Source organism: Macrobrachium nipponense, chromosome 1, assembly GCF_015104395.2.
Source record: "Macrobrachium nipponense isolate FS-2020 chromosome 1, ASM1510439v2, whole genome shotgun sequence".
In the NCBI taxonomy this organism is placed as follows: Eukaryota; Metazoa; Arthropoda; class Malacostraca; order Decapoda; family Palaemonidae; genus Macrobrachium; species Macrobrachium nipponense.
This window is the reverse complement of record NC_087200.1, coordinates 21,011,824-21,034,323: the sequence shown is the minus strand read 5'-3', so window position 1 is coordinate 21,034,323 and position 22,500 is coordinate 21,011,824. Positions and strand designations below refer to the sequence as shown.

Here is a 22,500-nt window from a genome sequence, read left to right as displayed (position 1 = left end):
AAGTCGAAAAAGTCCCTGAAATTAGGCTCGATGTTCCTGCAACAGGCGCAGGTAAGAGACTTAACATATCTCAGAGTGCTCTATACAACGAATGACGTCAAAATACGTCAAAATTATTCCAGGCCGAGAGGTCTTCAATTTCTACTTCATTATTTTGAATGGCATGATAACGAAGACAAATCGGAAACTACGGAAAGAGTCAGATTTTACAGAATCTTTATTTGTTTCAGTAATACTTATCAATGTATGTCACAAGATGGCCACCATGTAACACATGTTTCTTTAGATTTTATAAATTCTCCCCGTAGTTTTCATTCGCCTCTGTAGTATTGAAGATTTTTCATTTTACTATGTAACATTTTCTAGTGGTCTCTGACCGTCAATATTCTAGGTTCAACGTTATATTTTGACATCCAAATTCCAAATGTTTTTTTTATATAAAAACACAATTTAATTTCAGATAATCATAAATTCCTTTGGTTTACTACAAGTGTCTATTCTCACTCCAACTTTATCCCCCTTTTCTTATCTTTTTATCGATGTTTCTCTCATAAACTAATATCTGTATATATATACACCCACGTCCCAGTGATAACAATGGCATCGTTTTCATTCTAAATTTAATTATCATTATATCTATGATCCATCAGGACTTATTTTTCCATTTGATTTTACAGCTGCAAAACATGATAGTTATTCTAATTATAGCCAGGAATTAAGTAGACATAATCATGAACAAATAGTTACGTCCATTTCTTTTTTTTATTTCTTCTGCATTTCTAGTGGTATTTCACACACTGACCTCCTCACTAATATAAACTTCCCTCCTGGTCGATCAACTGACTCTGTTCTCCCCCACTTGCTCAAAGATAGTAAAGTCTTTTTCCTTTCATACCAGCTAAGTTAATATCTGTGCCTGGGAAGGGCCCTATTCAGTCCCCAATTAACCTTTCGTGCATTCCCTGTAATATAAATACGGAAAAGAACGGGGCTACCGACTCTATGATAGTCCGACCTAACCTATACTGGGAAGAATTCGATGCTTTGAGACGAGGGGTAGGGAGGGCGGCAAGTAGGCAAAATGGGTCACTCTTCCACTGAACTCTGGCGCTCCCGCCTCCTACAGACCTCTTCATTGCGACGTCCACTATCTTTTGCCACATCATCATTATGGTCTCTTCTGCTTACATCCTATTCAATCTCTACTACCCGCTCATCGAAGATCGTAGCCTCTCCTCCTCTCCCTTCGACCTTCGGAGGCTGGGAAGACACATTTTCAGCAGGTAAGTGACGGTGAAACTCTTCTGAGGTCTGTTTCCTCCCAAACGTCCCGCAGCGGACACAGCAGCGACCCTTCAGGTCCTGAGAAACTACATCGGGTCGACCTTCGCCATTGTGGGCCTCATGTTCATCCTGAGGGAACTGTCCCACGGCTTCCTACTGATGCTGGGGCCCTCCAAGAAGGAAGAAGAGCAGCAAGGCGGCGGGATGGCGGAAGGGGGCGAGGGAGGTGCCGGAGAAGAGACGACGGAACCGGACGGAACCGATATGGAGACGACCACCATGCCACCTGAAATGTACGACTCGTATTCGTACTACAACCGTTACGACTACTACTACTACTACCCTCCTCGGGGTTACCGAAGTTTGAGGGACAGTGAGCCGTTCATAGCCCGTGTCCTCAACAGGTAGAGTCAGGTTTTGCCACCTTGATGGTCTCGGTCTCGCTTCCCCTTCGTAGCTGGTTTCCACAAGCAACTTGGAAATAACTTTTAAATGTGTAACTGTAACTATTAAAGACCCGTAGTACACACTTATTGCACATCCACTTATCCTATAGCGTCGTCTATCCGTGAGGACGAGGAAGCGTTGCACTGTTACGCGCCCAAATAATTTACGAAGATACGGATGCTATGATACGTGGATATGCAAGAGGTTTGAAAGCGCCGTATAAAGGCTAAACATGACACTGCATCTGTTAACGATTATAAACACGGAACTATAATGGTTACTGGATCTAATCATTAAGTTGTTAAATGCGATATTAAATCTTGAAACTGCATCTGTTAATTATAATACATGTAATTGTCACTACTGATAAATCTAAGCTTGGAATTGTAAGCATAAAAAAATCCATATGTGTATTTGTTACTGTTGATAAATCTAAACCTGTAACCATCACTAACAATAAACCTAAACGTGAAACTGTAACTTTTGAGGAATTTAAACATGACAATGTAACTATTAATAAATCGAAAAATTTAACTATTAACTATTAATAAATATAAACATGAGGTGTTACAATGGAAACAATTTAAGGTAAATCAAATAAAAAATGTAAACTTCAATTTTCCTGTGAGGAAGTGCAGATATTTTGGGTCTGGACGCTGAGGTGATATTTTACCAATCTACATCACAAAGACTGAAATTGAATAATGTAGTGAAATGGAATTATTGACTTTCTGCAGAGTGAGACAAGCTGTCAAGATCTGATGTAATCAATCCTTCTTCAAGTACCTCATTATTTAAAACGTGTAAAAAGTAATGTATTCTCGGTTGTTAATTCCACTGTAACATTTTCCTAGAGTATTCAATTAAAACATGGGTGTAAAAATAATAATATTTTCATTCTTTTCACTTAAGTTCTTCTTCTTGTAATTGACATACTTCTCTTTATTTCCAGGGGCCTTTAATTTTTGTTCTACATTTACAGAACTTTAAAACATAAAATATGTATGCACATATTAATTACTGTAATTTTTCTCTATTTTCATGCATTTCATTTAACAAAATAATATATCTATATTTATTCTAGAAATTCATTTAAGACATTGAAAATCTACTGCTATGCTAAAACATTTTTTTATTAATTTCTAAATTCTACAACACTTTTTGAGAGTAGCCTGATATTTTTTTCTTGATGTTATAAATATATAAATTCATTTAAAGCATTAAAAATTTACTGCTATGCTAAAACATTTTTTTTATTCATTTCTAAATTCTACAACACTTTTTGAGAGTAACCTGATATTTTTTTATTGATGTTATAAACTTATAAATGAATCTGACCTATCAACTGGTAAAACTGCATAGCAATAGCAACATTAGCAAATAAACAGATTTAATATTAAATCTGGAGTCAAATCTGAACCACTGCATTTATCATTTCCTTTGAACCACTGAAGAATGTTCATTTCTGGGTCATTTGCTTTTTACGCAATGTTCCTCATTAAAAAGTTCCACTTCAGTTCACATTTTGATACAGTTACTGACCTCTTGCAGGCGGTTTAGAGTTTAATTAAAATTCTCTTCGACGTATTTTTTTTAACCTAGTATGTGTTTACACAGGTTTCATAAAAATAGAATACAAATCCAAAACCACAATCATTCAATTCACAATTTAATCAGTAATTTTTCTATTTCTAATTTTCATTAACTACTTGAATTTCAATGGAAAGTATAAATGCAACTCTGTTGAATGGGCTTTCGTATCTGCTTGTTTGTCAACACCCTAAATTAGTGTGAAACAATTTGACATAGATCTTGTCATTTTATCAAACTATCATTGCATGTAGAGATGTCTTATGTTCCCGCTTCATCCTGAGACATAATACTTTGATTTCTTATTTTGTGACATGAACTCATCTTGCACTTATATATATATATATATATATATATATATATATATATATATCTATATATATATATATATATATATATATATCATATATATATATTTCACCTATACTTTGTCTGCGTTCCTTTCGTGATTTCTTATTTTGTGACATGAACTCCTCTTGCACTTATATATATATATATATATATATATATATATATATATATATATATATATATATATATATATATATATATTCCACCTATAATTTGTCTGCGTTCCTTTCGTGTTAAGTAAGGCACATTTCCAACTCAAGTAAGACTAAGATATCTAATCATAACAAACCAAATCGTTTACATGAATTGAATGACTACATTAATCAATATTATTTGTAATCTGAATACGTCCCTTTGACATTCTATTTACGCAAAGTTGTAGACATCATAAAACCGTATGAAATAACGTCACTGTTTAAGAATAAATTGCATTGCAAGAATATGACTCGTTACCAGGATATCAAGATATATTATGATTGCAGCCTTGACGTAGTGGAGTCAACATTCAGTATGTTAGACATCGATGAACCCGTCTGCCGAAAGCGGGCCATCTGCGAAGTTCAGAGGACAGCTTCCACCTACCCGCTCCTTGGCGACTATTTGAAGTATTTAAGGCAAGTGGTTCTGAATATTTTATTTTCATTATTATTATTATCATTTTTTAGTCGCTGTGAAATTATTCAACGGAATTGCCGATTGGCGTTTCGAAGACTGTGATAGAAAGCTTGAGGTAAATTAATGATCTGTATCCGGATTGAATGATCTTTCACATTTATATATGTATATGTATATGTAAATTTGCTTGTAATAGTTATGCTTGTAATGTGTGTGTGTTTGTGTGTGTGTGTGTGTAAGCTCGCATGAATACATATAATCACAATTTAACCACCAAATTTATTTGCAAATTCCAGCCAATCTCTCCGAGGTCTGGATCGGTACAGAGAAGCCCAAGACGCTGGATCGGTGCTGGAAGACTGTGCCCTCCTCTTCGCAGACTGCCCGTATTCAGTCTTGCCCAGAGAAGGAATTAAAAAGGAATAAATTGAAAACATTTCATCCCCGGCAACAGCAGTCTACTTTCCGTTGTATCCATTACTCTGTGCATTTTTGTTAACCGATTTTTGTAACTAATCATCACTGATTGATTGATTTATGGTTACTAAAACTCGCGTTACGAAACTATCACAAGTGAAGAGAATTTCTCTTATTTGACCTTCAGAAAAGTTTGTTTATATTCTATTTTACTCTGCTTATCTGATGTATGTTTAGAGCAATGATGTATGTATGTATTTAAGTATGTATTTCACTGGTACACATTCATAACTGGGTATACATTTAGGCTATAGACCGGACTTTGCAAATGCGAGACAAGTGTCTTGTCACTTGGCTCTTTCCGATATTGCTATTTCATCTTTCAACAAATTTTTTCTAAGACTCATACCCGAGTAGTTTAACCCTCTTTTCTTTTGTCATTTTAAAAACTACCATTGTTTGACGTATATACGTAACTTATTTAATATTTATTTTGTCTCCGAGTTTAAGTTAGTTATGCTTTCAATGAATTCACTATTATTATTATTATTATTATTATTATTATTATTATTATTATTATTTTATTTTGTCCTAAATGGTCCACAATAATACAAAGTGTTAAAGAGTCCGTGTATAATTTTTAAGACTACAAAAAGCTTTCGAACCCTTCCTTGGGTTCATTTTTTTTTTTTTTTTGGACTGAAGATGAACCCAAGGAAGGATTCGAAAGCTTTTTATAAAGTCTTAAAAATTATACACGGACTCTTAACACTTTGTATTATGGTGGAACTTTTAGAACATTAATATACTCTCGCGATAGTTTTTCCCTACCCCTATTATTATTATTATTATTATTCTTATTATTATTATTTTATTATTATTATTGATTATTATTATTATTATTATTATATTATTATTATTAACAATAAACAATCTTCTACACTTATTTTCTCATATTAATGCTAATTCTCTATTGATTGCTGAGAGATACTTACGTTAACTAGTACCGTACCAATAGAAGAAGAGAGTAAGCAAATGTAGAACGAACACACAAGATGATCTTATACGTATTCTAGTGTAATCGTGTGATTAGATTCCTTGGGCTTGAGGGTGAGACAAATTCTGAATTTCAACGGAAGATGAGGGAAAAGTTTGTTTCATGAAAATGTTCCACTTTTAAACTAAAAGTTTCTCTTTCAAATCGCGGCAGTAGAAAAAGCCTGCTGCAAAATGTTTCGGTTTAAAAATGTCTCCGTTAAAGTGATCTCCGTTTTCGTTCGAATCCTTTGTATTTGTTTTAATCGTTAACGGAAATCCGGCGATAACCTGTCTTTTTCTGATTTCAAGTAATACTGACACGGCTTTAAAATGGTTTATTTTTTACTGCGTTATTGCATAATCCTGAATCTTTAGAAGCGCAAATAATAAGGAATCAACGTTCTAACGTATTATTTTCATTTTTTTCTTCAGTCTACCATTACTACCTAATGGCTAGCCAATTACTGACGACTTAACTTGAAATTTCAGGAGTCAACGCATCAAAATCTGTGATATTCTTCTCTGATACTCCTGGCCAAAAGATTGATACGCTCATAAAATCACTCACAACGACGAATTCATTTCTGTTGATAAACGTCATAATACTGAAGTGTTATTTCCATCCTCTCACTCTCTTGAAAATGAATACATTGTATTTTACTATTTCCCAGCTGTTGCGTAATCCCTGCCAAAGCTCCAACAGCTCAGACTTCTATGAATAGGTCGTTTATGGCAATTTTTTAGAATCTATTATTATTATTATTGTAATCATAAGATGGACCCTACGCATATGGAACGCTAACCCATAGTTGCCATCAGCATGAAATTCAAGCTTCCAAAGAATATAGTGCCCATTACAAATAAATATCATAACAACATTCAAGGTCCTACCCAATCTTCGTTTACACTTTAAAATTGTGACTGGAGCACTGATTATTAAAGCATTCCTATAGTAGATTCACATCAACCGTGCATTTGATGTCTAGGCCAGTTCCTTACGACACTCCTGATTGATTGTTTATAAGCCAGTCACAGGGCTGGAAACTCTCAGTCTCTCGAGAGAGTTCACATGGGTAGGAGGTATGTTCTACCTCTCCTGAATACGTCTTTCAAAAGTATTCCTCAGGAGAAGTGGAACATACATCCTGCCTATGTGAACTCTCGGGAGAGAGAAGAGTTTCCAGCCCTGTGATTGGCTTATCAGCAGCCAATCGGGAGCGTCGTAAGGGACTGACCTAGACATCAAATGCACGGTTGATGTGAATCTACTATAGTAACAGCGTAATTAGCCTAAGTAAGGTGGCAGCTGCGCTAGCCTGAATTTGCGTTATACAAGGGGCAGTGAACGCCTAATTATCATTCATGTATTTAAATAAATAAATTTTTTTCTTGTTGCCTTCTGATTTACACAAAAATACAAAACCTCATTACAGCCTGAAATTTTTCTCTGGTATTCCAAGTATAAAGCAAAATACATCGTAGGCGAATAGGCTCATTCTTTCTACATAGGATAATCAAGTCATTTTCTCGATCTCGATTCGATATACGATGTCATGCAAACTGTTTATGATTATTAAATTACCATATACTTAACTCTAAGTGTAATTTTTATTTGTCCCATGCGACCATTATAAATCAATAATATTACTTTTGTTATAAATTTTGGAGTTACTTGTTATTATCCTTTTGACCGACTCACTGGGGAGAATGCTTACCTTCATTTTCATCTGAATTTTCCCAATAATCCTATAAGTATATTTATAGTGCATAAAAACTCACACAGGTCGAAGTGATGTACAGTAGTGTATATTTTGATGAATAAAAGTTAAAAATTAATTTGTGTTTTATTTCCATTTACTGAAAATGAAACAATGAAACAGCTCCTTAATTATCAGTAAACAGATCCTTTGCTGCGAGAAAAAATAAAAAGATCCTCTTTATACTGAAACAGATTTATGATTTTTGATAATGACATGACAGCTTCCTTAATAATAGTACAAGGATCCTTTTGCTTGCGAGAAAAAATAAAAAGATCCTCTTTAACTGAAACAGATTTATGATTTTTGATAATGAAATGAGATAATGAGGTTTTTTGTTATAAGCTCCTCTTTATCATATTCATTCAAGGTAGAATACTCAGGAAAACAAAGAAAAAAATGGTTAAACACTTAATTAGTCATTTAGTAACTTTATACATAAAAATCATTATACTTAATTAAACTGGCACCCGTGTCAGGTTCAATATATATGCATACCTACATACACATACACACACACACACACAAACACCACATATATATATATATATATATATATATATATATATATATATATATATATATATATATATATATATACTACTACATGATTTCTGTTGCTTAAACACGCGCGACTTTTTAGGTTTGCAAATTTTAAGCATACAAATGTCGTTTAATGTCCAGTTCGCTATGCAGTGGGAATAACTTACACAAAAGGGAAGTAGTACAATGATTCACGGCCTTATTTCTAAATCACGCAACGGTCTAATTTTGGTGGGGACGGAGCACTTACAATTAGGTATAATTCCATTTGGGTGTAAGTTATTCCCCAATTTAAAGTGAACTATATATGAAAACGATACTAATGGGTTTATATATATTATAGATATACATGTGTGTGTATGCATAGTATATATACTGTGTATATATATATAATATATATATAATGATATATAGTATATCTATATAATTGCTATATATATTTATATAATTTTAAATCACAAATAAACCACAAGCATACACGCACACACACATATATATATATATATATATATATATATATATATATATATATATATATATATATATATATATTTACATAGGATAAACACAGGCTAAATTCCAAGGAGCATATCAGTTGTGACCAACTTTAAAAAAAATGTAAAAAAAAAAAAAAAAAAAAACGAAGAAAACGACGTTTTATTAGCAGACATTGCAGGGAAAATATTCCGCGCAAAGACCAGCATCACAAAAAGGCTGGAAAACAACCAAATGGCCAGACCATCTGGTCTCTTAAATGCCATCGTAGTTTTCTCTCTCCAGGCTTCCGAGAAACTTTCAGAGTTTCCCGAGAATCTGAGTGGTTTCTTATCTACTACGCCAACAAAGGGGAGGGAGGCTGTGCAGTTAACATTGTCTATTTGTATTTAACATTGTCTGTTTGTATTTTATACTGCTCACATTTAACATCGCTTGTTTGTATTTAACATTTCCTGTATTTAACATTTGCCTGTTTGTATTTAAATGTTTGTATGTATCACTGTCTGTTAGTATTTAACATTGTCTGTTTGTATTTTACACTGCTTGCATTTATGATTGTTTATTTGTATTTAACACTGTCTGTATTTAACATTGCCTGTTTGTATTTAAATGTTTTATGTATCACTGTCTGTTTGTACTTTACACTGCTTACATTTAACATTGTTTGTTTGTATTTAACACTGTCTGTATTTAAAATTTGCCTGTTTGTATTTAAATGTTTGTATGTATCACTGTCTGTTTGTATTTAACATTGTCTGATTGTATTTTACACTGCTCACATTTAACATTGCTTGTTTGTATTTAACACTGCTTGTATTTGGCACTGTCTGTATTTAACATTTGCCTGTTTGTATTAAATGTTTGTATGTATAACTGTCTGTTTGTATTTAACATTGTGTTTGTATTTTACACTGCTTACATTTAACATTGCTTGTTTGTATTTAAAACTGCTTGTATTTAAAAATGTTCGTATGTAACACTGTCTGTATCTAACATTGTCTGTTAGTATTTAACATTACCTGTTTGTATTTAACATTATCTCTTTGTTTGGCTATTTGATGAAGTCTAATCAGCTCTATATCTACAAAATATATATTAAGCATTTATCAAAGTCTTTCAATTAAACTTTATGCATGAGTTTCCTAGATTTCGGTATAAATCCGGATTTGGAATGGAATGGAATATAGAATTGAGGCCAAAGGCCTAGCACTGGGACCTATGAGGTCATTCAGCGCTGAAACGGAAACTGAGAGTGAACAGGTCTGAAAGGTGTAACAGGAGGAAAATCTCGCAGTTGCACTATGAAACAATTGTTACGAGAGGGTGGAAAGTAATGTGGAAGAAAGAGAATGTGAATGAAAGTACAGTTAAAAAAAATATTAAAATATGAAGGGGGCTGCTTGTTGGTGCCGAAGGGAAGCAGAAAAGAACTTTGGGTAATGCCCACTGTGCACCGCGAATTTGAAATGGACTGCTGACGCATAGTGTTTGTGTAGCGCGTGTGTTTCTTGGAGGGTGGTTGAAGGATGCACCTTTGTCCTTTTAGTTACTTTGCTTTAGTTTATTTTTACGAAAATATCGGCAAATTAAAGAGAATTTTACCGATAACGATAATTTCACCGTTATATACTCGAAGGCTTTGGAAAGTACGTTAGTTCCTCTCTGGCAAAATTTATTTACCATTTTTTTTTTCAAAAACCATAAAAATATATCAATTTTCCTTTGATTTCGGAATATTTATTTACTGACATACAACATAATTACGAAGTCTATATAATACATTCTATTACGGAATTTCAAAGTCTTTCGTGGAATTAGAAGGGTTTATATAAAGAAATGTTTGGGTGATACTTAAGTTATCAGTATTATAAATATTTTTATTACTACTATTACTACGTCTACTACTGCTGCTACTTACTACTATTAATATTCAAAATAAGACTATATTTCTATAAGACAAGAATAACAAGCCGTTGGTTTTCTAAGCAAATTTCCAGAGAACACTGTTTCTCTCTCTCTCTCTCTCTCTATGTGGATATATATATATATAATATATATATATATATATATATCTTATAGACATACACACACAAACACACACACACATATATATATATATAGATATATATATATATATATATATATATATATATATATATATGCATACGTATATACATACATACATACACACACGCATATATATATATATATATATATATATATTATATATATGTATGTATATTACATACATAAAGAAAAACAGAGAATAAAATAACTAACAGATCAAAATTAAACGACCAAACACAGCAGTGAGCGTGGGAAAAACCGTTACAGAAACAATGGTCGAAGGAGAGCCCTTAGGTCCTGGAACACATTGCTCGGAACATCAACGCTAGTTGAAAAAATAAATTCCGCCTTTTCTCTTTACGTCTCCTTTCAATTAAAAGTATGTTAGACCAGAGTCAGTGTTAGAGTTAGACGATACTGTTATGAACGGCCGTTGGTTTTTAGAAACCATAGCTTTGAAGTGCACTATTTTTTTTTTCTTTCTTGTAACGCTAATTATTAACCTGAATCCAAGGGAAGAAGAACAGGCGCTGTTGAAATGCAGTCTGTTAATTTTAACTTATGTGAAGGTAACATCACTGGCCAGGTGACAAAAAAATAATAAAAATAAAAATAACAAGTACTGTGCAGGAAAAAGAGATGACCGAAGAAAAATTGAAATCTAGTGCGTTGGTCAAATGTCATTTGATACTGGGAGTTCAAATAAAAGGAGAACACGCAAAATTAACCTCTGAAGCTCCGCTGTATGAGTTCCGAAAGATGTCTGACTAACATAGGCGGGAAAAATAATTCATTCATGACCATTAAGTACCAAATCCCTAGAGATGTTCTTTCTACTTCTCCTTCTTCTTGAGATCATGCCTGAAAATGTCCAAAGTACGAAATGTTTTCAGTTCTAGGGCACTTCAAGAGCCTCCGAGGTACTCCTGAGGGAGAGTGAGGAGTTCACTTTTGTATTTGCATTGAAATAAGATTAGGGAGACGGACGGAAGTAAATTCATCTCTGAAGTTTGTGAAATCACATAAGCCTCTAAGATTCTGCTATGTGGTGGTATTGGTTACTTCAGAGATAGAAACAAACTTCCGTATTTTTACAATGATAGTAAGAAAACGAAGAAGAAGAAGAGAATGAGAGAAAAGAGGGGGAGACGGGTTGTCGGAAGGAATAGAATTTATGTCATAGGCCAAGCGCTGGGACCATTGTGGTCACTAAGCGCTGAAAGGGAAACTGAGAGTAGAAGGTTTTGAAACGTGTAACAGGATAAAAAAAAAAAAAAAAAAACCTCAAAGCAGTTGCACTATGAAACAATTGTTGGGAGAGGGTGGATAGCAAGACTGAGGAGACTATGAATGGATGTACAGTAAAAGGAATGAATGGGGTTGCAGCTATGGGCCGAAGGGACCCAGCAAAGGCCCGTAAGTAATCCCTACAGTGTATCACATGAGGTGAACTGACGGCACTACCTCCCTATGAAGGATGCAGTTTGTCATTCTCTCTGTCAACACATACGCATTAAAAATAGTAGTAGAAGTAATGTCCATTAAAGCCCATATCAGCTTCCACGCGAGAAAGAGATGAAGCACCAAGATTTCTCTACGTTATCAGATGACGAATCTGGAGCACAAGGCTGCTCACATAATCAGATGACCATCATCAATACAGCATGAATGAATGAATGAGAATGTGACACCGTTACCCTCAAGTGGACCAGGACCGAATCCGGAATACCAATTCATACTAAAGTATTCATACATTTCGCGCGTGGTATTAATTTATTAACCGATCTGGCACACAACTGCAACTAAATAAAAAAAACTGTCGATCCTTCAGTGATGAAAGCTACGACAAGGACTGCAATTCATTTTTACAAACGTGGATACTGATGAGTGTCAGTTGTTTCAGTATAATAATAATTATTATTATTATTATTGATGAAGAAATCCACAATGGTGTAAATGTAAAATTCTACATTAGAAATATATATATATATATATATATATATATATATATTATATATAGTATATATATATATATTATATATATATAATAATTTGTACAATTACACCATCGTGGATTAATTCATCATTTTAGTGACTCACGATATTATGAGATTTACATTAATTATTATTGTAATTTATTAATATTATCATCATTCACACGATGAACCCTAATCATATGGAACAAGCCCACCACAAGGGCACTGACTTGAAATTCAAGCTTCCAGAGAATATGGCGTTCATTAGAAAGAAGGCAATCGTAAGATAATACAGAGTAACCCAGATATTCTTATGGATTAGGTCAGGGGAGTCACAGGCTCCAGTCAGAGGGGGCATCTGTCAATCAGATTCGTCAAGAGGAGAGAGTAGGCCCTCCTCCCATTCTGTCCGTGAGTGTCAAGAGCGCAGGTCTTCAGTGGTTGCAGTTGGTTCCTGTGTGCTTTTTCGAGATAAAAACAAAAAGGTACGTTGAGAATAGGTCATTATATTCAGTGTGCTACCACGTATGTGTGTTCAGAATTTGTATACATACATACATTCACGAACATACACTCACACACACACACACACACACACACATATATATATATATATATATATATATATATATATGCATGCACATTTGCATAATGCAATGTGTATATGGTTGTGAATGTATATATATATATATATATATATATATTATATATTATATATATATATATATATATATATATATATATATATATATATATCGTTTACTGATAATGCGATAATGCTTGATTTGATAATGAGTTAGATATAATTGTATAAAAAAATTTGTAAGACCTAGGCGTGTTCGGTATCTTTCAGGAATATATCTAACTATATTGCAACAAAATAATAATTTCATAAAATAAAAGTTAATCAAGAGAAAAAACTTATGAATCTCTGTTCGTACACCGACACAGTTTTCAGACCTTTCGCAAAAGAAGCATATTGTACAGAAACATAAACCACGATGAAGCTTAATTCACTAAGGGGTACTACTTGCACCCCTTTGGTGCAGGTGCGCATGCGTGTGGAAAAGCGAGGTGGCATTCCGGTGATGAATCGTTCTTCTGTTTATCTTTCGGAAGTTCAAACTTAAAATTAACTGCAACACAGAACTTAAGTACATTTCTTTACACAGAATACGAACCATAAATGGTATTATACTTCAAATTCATTGTTGCTGTATTACTTCTGTAGGTTCTTTTTACTTATTTATTTAATTTTCTATTTATTTATTTTACATATGGCATTCTGCGTCCTTCTAAACGTCTGATTTATCTTGGTTTTAGTAATGTGCTTTATGATCCACCGGGTGAGTTTCGTGCGTTGTTGTTAACTAAAATTTTCCACCGAACATTAAAGCCTATATTAGCGACTGACAATTACTGATCGTCATTTTGTCAAGCTGGGCTCCTGTGGGCACCACAAGAGTTGGGAAAGCGCTGCCACAACTGGGGCACGGGAACGATGAGACTGAAGGCAGCGATGACGGTGAATTTCTGTGACATTTCTATCTATCGATAATTCAATTTATCGATAATTCAACTTCTGAACTCCGGGCGCGTCAGAGCAAGCCGGTGAAACAATATTATTACCTTGGCCTTATGGAGTCTTTAAGTAGTCTCTCAACCAGTGTCCACAGTCCTGAACACTCACTGGTACTTATTTAGTAAGTTCTCTAGCAGATTTCTGCCAAAAATCATTTATCAAACCCAATCTATCTTTTTTCCTCTTCTTCATCAGGCAAAATGAATGAGATAAGCAGGAGTGGCAATACAACGGACAAACTGAACATTGCTTCTGAAATCCTATCGACCGACCTGATCACCAAAGTAGCTGACCTGAAAGCTTTGTTCTTGACTACACCGGATGCAGGTATGCAAATATTATCATTCCATTGTTATATTGAGGAAACAGTAGAATAATGGTAAATTTCTAAGAGGTTCAACACGGATTTATCTTTATCAGACCGCATGCAGGTATGGACGTCATAATAACCCCTAATTTTTTGTTAGAGGGGGGGTGGGAGGCCCCGAAGGGAAAGGGGGAATTAGAATAATTGTAAATTTTTAGGTGGCATATGCTAGCAGTGATTTTTCTTGATGAAAAGAGAATAAGAATTATGGATTTGGGCGTGGTACAGCAAAGGATCCAAAGAGTAAATGTCCACCTGACAATAATAATAATAATAATAATAATATAATAATAATAATAATAATAATAATAATAATAATAACAGGAAAAATCCTCTGGGACTATGGTATCAGAACAGTTAGGGTTATACGTGCAAATAGACCAGACGTGGCGTTGATTGACAAAATCAAGAAGAAAGTATCACTCAGTGATGTCGCAATACCTTGGGATACCAGAGTTGAAGAGAAAGAAAGGGAAAAAATGGATAAGTATCAAGACCTGAAAATAGAAATAAGAAGGATATGGGATATGCCAGTGGAAATTGTACCCATAATCATAGGAACACTAGGCACGATCCCAACATCCCTGAAAAGGAATCTGGAAAAACTAGACGCTGAAGTAGCTCCAGGACTCATGCAGAAGAGTGTGATCCTAGAAACGGTGCACATAATAAGAAAAGTGATGGACTCCTAAGGAGGCAGGATGGAACCCGGAACCCCACACTATAAATACCACCTAGTCGAATTGGAGGACTGTGATAAACCCCCCAAAAAATAATAAATAAAAAATAATAATAATAACAATTATATATAATAATAAAGCAGTGATTTTTCTTTAGTGTAAAGAAGATAAGTCTTGTGAATTTCGGTGTGGTACAGCAAAGGATAAAACTAGTAAATGTCCACATATAATAATGATAAAATATAATACCAATAATATATGCAGCAGACCCTCTTTCAAACATGTAGTATTCAAGGTTATAGCTTAATCAGCTGCTTTCAATTTGAATAGAGTTTTCATAGAGAAAGATAAAGAAAACTATATATAAACTGAATGTAGCTGATGCAGCTATCAGCCTTCAATAATAATAATAATAATAATAATAATATAATAATAATAATAATAATAATAATAATAATAATTAGCCAATTATTAAGGAGTATCGCTGAGCCAGAAAAGCGAGTAATAAGAAAAATAGAAAAGATAATATATAAGATTAATTCGCTGAATTCTGCCATTTTATTCAACAGAATAATAATAATAGTTATCCCTTAAAGAGTTAGCAAATCAGGTGCCAAGAAAATATATCTTGGATTATATTTTAGTGGGATAACCAAATACAGTTTATTATGGAACAGACGGCTCCTTATACTTTGGTAAGCGACGTTTCATACAGAAAAAAAAAAGACCCTTCATGCAGTATGACTGTTATGTATACATATGTAATCGTTTACTGCATATTCACGCATGTTGCCCAAATCCGTATGTTCGCGCAAAAGCATGTTGCCCAAATCCGTATGTGTGTGTGTGTTTGTGTGTACAGTTCAGCGCGCGTGCATGTGCATGTTCCTGTAAAACTGTAGGCTGCTGTGCTGACTGAAATAATCAAAAGAAAGGTAGACTTGAATATAGATGGAGTCGTATGACATCATGAGTCCTTATGCTCAGGCATGTCAGAATGTCTGACGACCAGAGTAAGCAGAATCAGAAATTAACCAAAACCGGAGTATCCTTGTTCGGAGAGGGTGGGGAGGATATCAGCCTCTTACGAATGAGGACTAGAAAGTCCGAGTATTCAGAGCTAGGCTGAACTTTCGCAATGGGCCACTGATTAGATGAAGTCTGGAATCTACTTGACTTCTCAAATTCAGTACAAATCAAATTGAAATTCTTTTCCAAAGATGGGAGAGAAACACTTTACTGTGCAAAAGACTTACAAAATACGGCAGACCAACAGGCAACCAGACGTGGTATGGTAGGCCTATAGAGGAAGAAGGCCCTCTATAAGGAATGGTATTGGCTGCGATATTATTCACACCTTTTCCACCCTACTGATTACGTGACAAGAATCATTTATCAGGGTGATACGGTACTCAGGTAGTTTAAGATACAAAAGATTACGAATGACTGCACTAGGGGAATTACAATACGTTGCTTAGAAATTAGTCGTTGATAGTGTGCACTAGAAGATGCGGCTTAAGTATTACTATATATGCAACATTTACACAATTTGAATTATCTGTATAAAAATATACATTTCATCAGGTTTCTGACAGGGAACATAATTGGCAATGAGTAGCATGCGGTATATATAATTCAAGGAAAAATGAATGTCATGTATTTTTCACATTGCAGACCTGTTTGTGTGGATCGGCTACATGGGGACGATCATCTGCGTGTTCATCACCGTCGTCATCTTCTACTTCGACTTCGTCTTGCCAGCCATTGCCTTCGCAGGGCGCGGCCTATCCTCCTACTCCTTCGGGCGTCTTGGTCAGGACCTAGGTCTACTGGCCCGCGTCGCCGACAGGTAAATTTCCACAACGAATTTATGTGACTGCATGTTAGTGCGTTGAATTCTGCGGTTCTCTGGTCGGAAGAAAGTTGTTGAAAATCCACCTGACTGGATTGAGGTGACATACGACTGTAGGGGCGTGTTTGGTGCGAGAGGCCATGGCAGACGGAACAGGTGAGTACGTATTTGCGTATTCAGTGCACTATTTCAGGTGCCATATTTGACTGCCCTGTGTGGGATAGCAACAATGCAACTAGTATTCCAAAGCTCCGTACCGTGGACCATGCTTGTTTCAAGTTCCTTCGATTCCCCAATTAGTTTTAGGTTAGCCACTGACCGAGAAACAATTTGTCAGATTTTGCTGAATTCTGCAATTAGGCTACTTCGTTAAACTCTGATGGTAATTAAAACAAAAGAGGCAAAGGAGTTCCGCAAAAAATGTGAAAAAGTTAACCCTCGACCTGGTAAATATTATTTCTAGCTGCTTCTTTAGATCTAGACTAAACTCTAGAGCCCAAGTCCTGCTTAAATAAAGTGTCAAGCACCTCGGGAGAAAGCGCTGTACACAGCTCCCTCAAGTTTCCTGAGAGTCAGATTTGGCAACGCTGGATGGAAAACTTAACGCTTTACGTTAGGCAGTTTTTATATCCTTCTTTTCCTTAATCTCAATCTTCTGGCTTGCCATCTTTATACTGACTTAACATTATCTATCCTATATTATTTACATGTCTATATATATAATTTATCGAGAAAAAAAATATTCGTAGGAACACTATTCAGCCAAAGATATTTATAATTTTAGTTACCTGAAACATGTTGCAGTCTCCTAAAGTATATTTTAGAATAGTTACCAGAAAAGGTCAATATGTCTATCACAACAATCAAAATAAAATTAGGCAATTCATTAGATCATTACAACGGATCGCGCGTATTTCTACAGTTTAGTTCTGACAAAAAGACGAAAGACGCCAAGTTTCCTCTAATCTGGTAATGTTTCCTGATCAAGAAACATTCAGCAAACGATGGGAGAACCTGCAAATTAAAATCGATACGCAATTCAATTCAAGTGGCTCTTTGATATGGCCGCTGGCAAGGGTGCTGAGGGCAGTCCATGGACTAAATTTATGCTAATTTAGGCCGTTAATTTATACCAAAATACACGAGGATGAACGAATAGGCCGATCACTGCAGATGCTACTCGTTGCTTCTTAGTATTAGATGTGTATAATATTTCGGAGAAATATGAATAAAAAGACATGTGGTATGGCAAAGTAAGGCAGCAAAATGTTTAGTGAAACAAACATACACACACACACACAATATATATATAGTATATATATATATATATATATATATATATATATATAGCTAGCTTTAGTTCGTGCACGCTGCTTGAAACAGTTAGTCTTGTAATTATTAATTACAATAAACTTTTAATAGTCAGCTTATATATAATATATATATATATATATATATATATATATATATGTATGTATTATATAGATATGTATATATACTATATATATATATATATATATATAATATATATATATAATGTATATATACTATATATACATATATATATATATATATATATATATATATATATATATATATATTATATATATATATTGTCTATATAGTTATTCGAAAATATTTTGATGAACTTTAAAACCATTTCATGCCACAAATCAGCCGTTATTATACCAAGTAGGCTATGACCATACGATTAACCCTCCTCCCCTTACGCAAGAAGATTGCCCCAGGAAAACAACAATCACGACAACTCGACAACAATTACGGCAACTCAGCAACAATCAAGGAAAGTCCCCAGTCACTCCACACGCTGTTTTATATCTTTCCTGTGTTTCGTGTTTCTTAGTATGTGTTTATGGTGCCCAATATGCATGTCTGTTTATTCTGTAATGACGATGAGGGATGGAACATAATAAAAGTCAATGATAACCCAATAGACCTGATGTCAAAAAACAATCTAATCACAACACTCACCAACCAATGCAGCTGAGGCTGAGGATTCTAGAACAGGAGATAGGGAGCACTTTCTTATCCATCATCCAAAGGCCTTTGTCAGGTATCCTCCAGACGGTTCAGAAAGTTAATGAAGGCTCAGAGGTCTTATCACCTCGTAGCTTTTAGAAAGTACTCTGTTGGGGTAGTACTAAGGTAGGCCTGGGTGTAAGCGCCAATGTGGACATGTATTAAAGTAGCCTATGTGCTGCTGGCCCTCTCATTCATCCCACTAAAATATCCTCTTGTAGTATCCTCTTCGCTTTCATCACAACTTGAGCCACATCATGAATCTAATCATCATCACCACTAATTAGTATAATACTGCAATCATGTTCATCCGCATGGTAGGTAGGCCTAGTCATGTGGCCATGGAAGTAGGTAGGACTGGCCATGGAAGTAGGTAGGCCTAGCCATGTGGCCATGGAAGTAGGTAGGCGTAGTCATGTGGCTATGGAAGTAGGTAGGCCTAGTCATGTGGCCATGGAAGTAGGTAGGCCTAGCCATGTGGCCATGTAAGTAGGTAGGACTGGCCATGTGGCCATGGGAGTAGGTAGGTCTAGCCATGTGGCCATGGCAGTAGGTAGGCCTTGTCATGTGGCCATGGAAGTAGGTAGGCCTAGCCATGTGGCCATAGAAGTAGGTATAGGCCTAGCCATGTGGCCATGGCAGTAGGTAGGCCTAGCCATGTGGCCATGGAAGTAGGTAGGCCTAGCCATGTGGCCATGGAAGTAGGTAGGCCTAGCCATGTGGCCATGGAAGTAGGTAGGCCTAGCCATGTGGCCATGTAAGTAGGTAGGCCTAGTCATTTGGCCATGGAAGTAGGTAGGCCTAGTCATGTGGCTATGGAAGTAGGTAGGCCTAGTCATGTGCCATGGAATAGGTAGGCCTATCATGTGGGCCATCGTAAAGTAGGTAAGGCCTAGGTAATTTGGCCAGGAAGTAGGGAGGCCTAGTCATGTGGATGGCAGTAGGTAGCCTAGTCATGTGGCAGGAAGTAGTAGGCCTAGTCAATGTGGCTATGGAATTAGGTAGGCTTCTAGTCATGTGGCCAGGAAGTAGGTAGGCCTAGCCATGGGCCATGTAAGTAGGTAGGGACTGCCATGTGGACATGGAGTAGGTAGGCCTAGCCATTGTGGCCATGGCATGTAGGTAGGCCTTGTCATGGTGGCCATGGAAGTAGCGTAGGCCTAGCATGTGGCCACGAAGTAGGTATAGGCCTAGCCATGTGGGCCATGGCAGTAGGTAGGCCTAGCGATGTGGGCATGGAAGTAGGTAGGATCTTTAGCATGTGGCCATGGAAGTAGGTAGCCTAGGCCCATGTGGGCCATTGAAGTAGGTAGGCCTAGCCATGTGGCCATGTAAGTAGGTAGGCCTAGTCATTTGGCCATGGAAGTAGGTAGGCCTAGTCATGTGGCTATGGAAGTAGGTAGGCCTAGTCATGTGGCCATGGAAGTAGGTAGGCCTAGTCAGTGGCATGGAATAGGTAGCCTAGTCATGGCCATGGAAGTAGGTAGGCCTAGTCATGTGGCTATGGAAGTAGGTAGGCCTAGCATGTGGCCATGAGTAGGTAGGCCTAGCCATAAGGTGGCATCCTAGGGTAGGTAGACCTGCCCTGTGGCCATGAGTAGGAGCCTAGCCATGATGGCCGCCATGGCCAGGTAGGTAGGCCTAGTCATGTGGCCATGGGAGGTAAGCCTAGCCATGTGACCATGGAAGTAGGTATAGGCCTAGCCACGTGGCCATAATGTAAGTAAGCTTCATAATGCAAGTAAGCATAGCCATGTGGCCACAGTAGTAGGGAGGCCTAGCCATACAGCTATGGTAGTAGGTAGACCTAGCCATAGTAGAGACGGCGTGGAAAAAAAAACACCATTATCATTCCTCCTGAAGTGCCCAGCAACAACTCTTGACTTTAACTCCTACGAGATGTTGTTGCCCTAATATCACAACACGTATTGTATTATCACAATTGTTTTTGATTTAGCTCACCTTATTCCAGCACGGGCTCTTGCTCATAGAGCAGCCCGTAATATTATCACAAGGAAACAGATCGAGAGCTCAGTACATGTCGTCACAACCGAACCAAGTCGACAAGGCAACTGGTTGTGGACTTGTGGAGTTGTGGTGCTTGTTAGTCTGGTTCTCAATCTCAGCCAAGGTAACTTGACAGTTGACAACCAGCACAACCAGTTCCGCAGCGATCAGCTGGACGCAACTCTTGTTTTATCTTAAAAAGAGAAGGGGAAACGAGATTGTACTATTTCGTAAATATTTTTCCTCACGCTGAAAGGCATTTGCTGAGCGGTTTAGATTTTCTTTTGTTATTTGTAGAAACAACCTCTTCGGAAATGAAACTGTTGATTGGTAAAGTTTATTATATTTACCTTTTCAAACACGTATAGTACTTATCAACGGTAGCATTTCCCGGTCAAATTGGTAACCTACATTTTATCTTGCCGTTTAGAAATTTTTGACACAATATTCTGATATATCTAACCCAGTAGTACATAATACCTACGTAGATACCTTATTGTTTTCCTTATAACAGCTCTACCATACACAGAATACAGATCTCATCAGAGATCCAATTTGATTTCATTTCCTAAATCAAAATATTTCATGGTAATATTTTGACAATATACATATATAAGCTCCTCTTCTTCCATACTTCCCTCATTGTTTTATTTGATTTCTATTCTTGTAAGTTTCTCATCATCATCTCTTTTATTTTTAATCTGCATAAAAATTCATAGCAATGTGGCATCAAAAATGTTTCCTAAATGTTATTTGCATTTTTTCTAAAAATTTCTAGTGTCAGATTATAAAGACGATTCTTCCGTTGAGACGACATTACACCTTACTATAGTGAGTTATTTATTTTCTTGCCAATAGCTTTTTCAACCTAGGCTTATTCACATTTCTAAAGTGTTCAAGGAAATCCTGATATAATATAATTGGTGAAGTTTACACGAAGCTTTCACCAATTATACAATACAGTGATTAATTTCTTAGACAAATCACTCCTTCCTGTGAAAGTTGAATGCTGCTTTAGAACATGGTCTATGTAACAATAGCACTACTGTCTGTACTCCGAATTTTTCTTTACCACTCACATTCTCGAAAAATGTCTTACTAATGAAGTAGCATTGTTATATATAATTCCACGAATCACATCATTAGTTGGTAGCAATACCTTAATTCAATTATTTTCCGCATTTCCCACAGCACGGATCCGCTGGAAGCCGCTTTCCTTTTAATGAGGGTGGAGGATGCGGCTTGCAAGAAACGCTACATGTGCGAGGTGAACCAAGCAGCGGTTCGGATTCCCCTCTTCGGATATTACATGAACTTGATCAGGTGAGAACGTAAGACCTGTCCTTTTTTAGGTGGATTTCCTCTAAGATTTTTATTCTATCTTCATAA

General features: G+C 36.0%; 2 protein-coding genes across 3 annotated transcripts in view; both read left to right on the top strand.

The window, feature by feature from the left end:
• The window catches only part of LOC135220103 (uncharacterized), a 12,019-nt gene extending 6,761 nt beyond the window's left edge, over window positions 1-5,258 (top strand). The window contains exons 2-5 of one of the 2 annotated variants that reach the window (XM_064257417.1): window positions 1-51; window positions 1,127-1,283; window positions 4,155-4,286; window positions 4,584-5,258. The exon at window positions 1-51 is cut by the window's left edge and continues 149 nt beyond it. In XM_064257417.1, the coding sequence (XP_064113487.1) occupies window positions 1-51; window positions 1,127-1,283; window positions 4,155-4,286; window positions 4,584-4,713 (470 nt within the window). In that variant the 3' untranslated portion in view covers window positions 4,714-5,258. Of the gene's footprint in view, window positions 52-498; window positions 1,689-4,154; window positions 4,287-4,583 lie in introns of those variants that run through there. The other variant, XM_064257418.1, reaches the window with a different exon arrangement.
• Window positions 5,259-12,893: 7,635 nt separating this feature from the next.
• Window positions 12,894-22,500, top strand: part of LOC135219158 (uncharacterized) — a 10,551-nt gene continuing 944 nt past the window's right edge. The window contains exons 1-4 of the mRNA XM_064255682.1: window positions 12,894-13,068; window positions 14,361-14,492; window positions 16,887-17,061; window positions 22,303-22,434. Of these exons, the coding sequence (XP_064111752.1) occupies window positions 14,366-14,492; window positions 16,887-17,061; window positions 22,303-22,434 (434 nt within the window). The 5' untranslated portion in view covers window positions 12,894-13,068; window positions 14,361-14,365. The remainder of the gene's footprint in view (window positions 13,069-14,360; window positions 14,493-16,886; window positions 17,062-22,302; window positions 22,435-22,500) is intronic.